The sequence below is a fragment of the Cantharellus anzutake genome, assembly GCF_015039405.1.
Source record: "Cantharellus anzutake strain C23 chromosome Unknown EI90scaffold_1, whole genome shotgun sequence".
Lineage (NCBI taxonomy): Eukaryota > Fungi > Basidiomycota > Agaricomycetes > Cantharellales > Hydnaceae > Cantharellus > Cantharellus anzutake.
The window spans coordinates 550571-553054 of NW_024066951.1; the positions used below are offsets into that span (position 1 = coordinate 550571).

Sequence of the window (2484 nt, forward strand, 5' to 3'; positions counted from 1 at the left end):
CGACCTTCTTTCATATCAGGCTGCTCCAGCAGTATTTCTCCCATTTCTCCCCCATTTCTTCGTCGATTTACACATATTTTGTATCATTGGAAAGCTGTTATCAAAATGAGTCGAACTAGTCTGTAGCGGAGAGATTTGGTTCGGCCGTTGTGGAGATCGTCAACTTTATTCATTGTGTTGCCATCAATCGGCATAACTTGTAAATATATTGACAAAAATGCCATCGATTTCTCTCAAACTTGGTACTATAGGAAGAATTTTCTCCACGGGCACTCAGGATATTTTTCCATATTTTTAAGGCTCCTGAGAGACTCTGAATGTCGACTCTTTCCCTTTTCCCACATAATCCATGTTCGGTGAATATTCATGACAACACATGTTAGAACTTGAATGTGGTAATATATATGCTTACATGCAACATAACATGTGTGTTCTTCATTCTGATACCTAGCTATGAGGTTATACATTTCCTTACAGAATGTTGGCCAGAGCTTGTATGTACTTGTAAGTGATGGATTTTCCAAATCGGTGGAGATTTGACAGAGATGCCAGCCTCTCAAGCTACCCATAGTACCGGATATGGTTATCTACAATGGCTTGTAAAATCTCCAAAATCTTTATAAGCATTAAAAATCCCCTTGAAAGCACCATGGCAGAGTATAATGCTCAAAATCATTGAGAAACATTGGCCATTCCCCTGCCTCGGCCATAATTCCCTTAATATTCAATTATCTTTTCCATTTTCCTGTCTACTATTTATGTAAATAGCTGTATGTACAACATCGCGGGGCACATAGTTATCAGGACATCCTCATATTTTCCCACAGTCCATTTTTGGCAGCAAGCCGCATCACCAGGACGTCCCAGGATGTCCACATTGAAATAGGCCGTTTAGGCCCTATTTGAAGCGTAAAAACACCCCTTGATAGGGTGGGTTAATTGGCTGACTAGCCTGGACTAACCGAACTCCGGCCGTCCATACCTCTGACCTTTGTACAATACATCGCAGCTTGAATACCATGAATTGATGGTAATGTATGCAGGGAAGAGTCTGGTATTTAGCATCGTGAAACGTTTTTACGGCCATTTACTTCCCAGTGTTTTACATGTTCAAATCAATACAAAAGAGAAAGTTCAATGAGCCTTAGAACGTTCATAGGCATTTAGGCCTGTTAGGCCGGAGATCGAAAGTTCAATTTGGGTACCTAACGAGGCCTTCTGCCTGGGTGTCCGTGGTGAAAAAAAAACACTTTTGCTAGCCCGACCATTTATTTAAAAATCAAACAATGGACACATCACAACGCTTAAGTAGAACTTGCTTTTGCACTTCATCCAAACGTATTTCCAGACTCAAAACTGATGGCAGGTCCCAGCGCTGCGTGTTCTCGGGAAACACTCCGCCCCCTGAACAAGATGGAGTACCAAAGGAAGATTGCGATCCTGAGCGCTTAGAGTATGAAATGGGACCGTTGGAACTAAGCAGGAGGGCTCGATGGACCATACTGGCAGGAGTGTGGCTGGTCAAATTCCTTGTGGTGAGCTATATAACACAACCTTGGATTTTCACCATCTGTTTCAATGACAACTTTTGTCCATCTCCTCTCCCTAACAGTCGGTAAACAGTAAGCTTCTATGAAACTCTATCTAGAATCAGAAAGCACCAACACATCTCTGGCGTTTGCACTTGCAGCGACCCTCATTGCGACCCTGTTAAACTCCATCTCGAGTGACTTCACATCTTCCCATTTAGTGGGTTGGCTCGGTACCAGCTACCTTTTGGCAACCTGTTCCTTTAATCCGCTCTATGGGAGACTATGTGACGCGATGGGACGAAGAGGTGCAAATCAAACTGCTCTCGTCCTTCACGTCCTAGGTCTGTTGGGCTGTGGTCTCTCGAGGAACATGGAGACATTGATTGCGGCTCATTTCGTGAGCTTCTCCAGGCCTTTCCAATATGACCGCTCATTTGCTGATCGGCTCATTAGCTGGCTGGGATCGGTGGAGGAGGTCTAGTTACTACTACCCAGTATGTAGCTATTTTTTTTGGGATTGAATGAGATAACTCTCTAAGCTGATGCCTTGCACAAAGGGTAATCATTTTGGACATGTATAGCGTTTGGGAGCGCGGTCTCGCCACTGCCATGGCTTCAGTTTTCAGTGAGTTGGGGGATATACATTCGAGTTGGGTTGTTTCGAAAAATTGACTGGTCCAACAACGTGGTTAGATGTGTTAGGCACAGGCCTGGGCGTGCTTTAGGAGGTTTGATAAACGATTGGTGAGAGAGAGCTAAACTCATAGACTCTCCCTTACACCAGTTTCTAACGCAGTACCGTCCTATTGCACAGGCTTGGCTGGAGATGGGCGTTCCTCATCCAGCTTCCTCTTTTCGTATTATCTTCTCTATTGACATGCTCTTCTCTCCACTACGTCGTGCCTGGAAAGAGAAGAAGTGCATGGGAGGCTCTGAAATGCGTAGATTATGC

At 44.2% G+C, this 2484-nt stretch overlaps 1 protein-coding gene across 1 annotated transcript; it reads left to right on the plus strand.

Annotated features, from left to right (window-relative positions):
• Positions 1–1632: 1632 nt before the first annotated feature.
• Positions 1633–2257, plus strand: EI90DRAFT_3114437 (major facilitator superfamily domain-containing protein; the record flags this gene model as incomplete). Its single annotated transcript, XM_039062665.1, has 4 exons — positions 1633–1929; positions 1986–2026; positions 2090–2157; positions 2226–2257. The coding sequence occupies 4 exons, from the start codon at positions 1633–1635 to the stop codon at positions 2255–2257; spliced, it is 438 nt and encodes a 145-aa protein (XP_038923735.1).
• Positions 2258–2484: the final 227 nt, after the last annotated feature.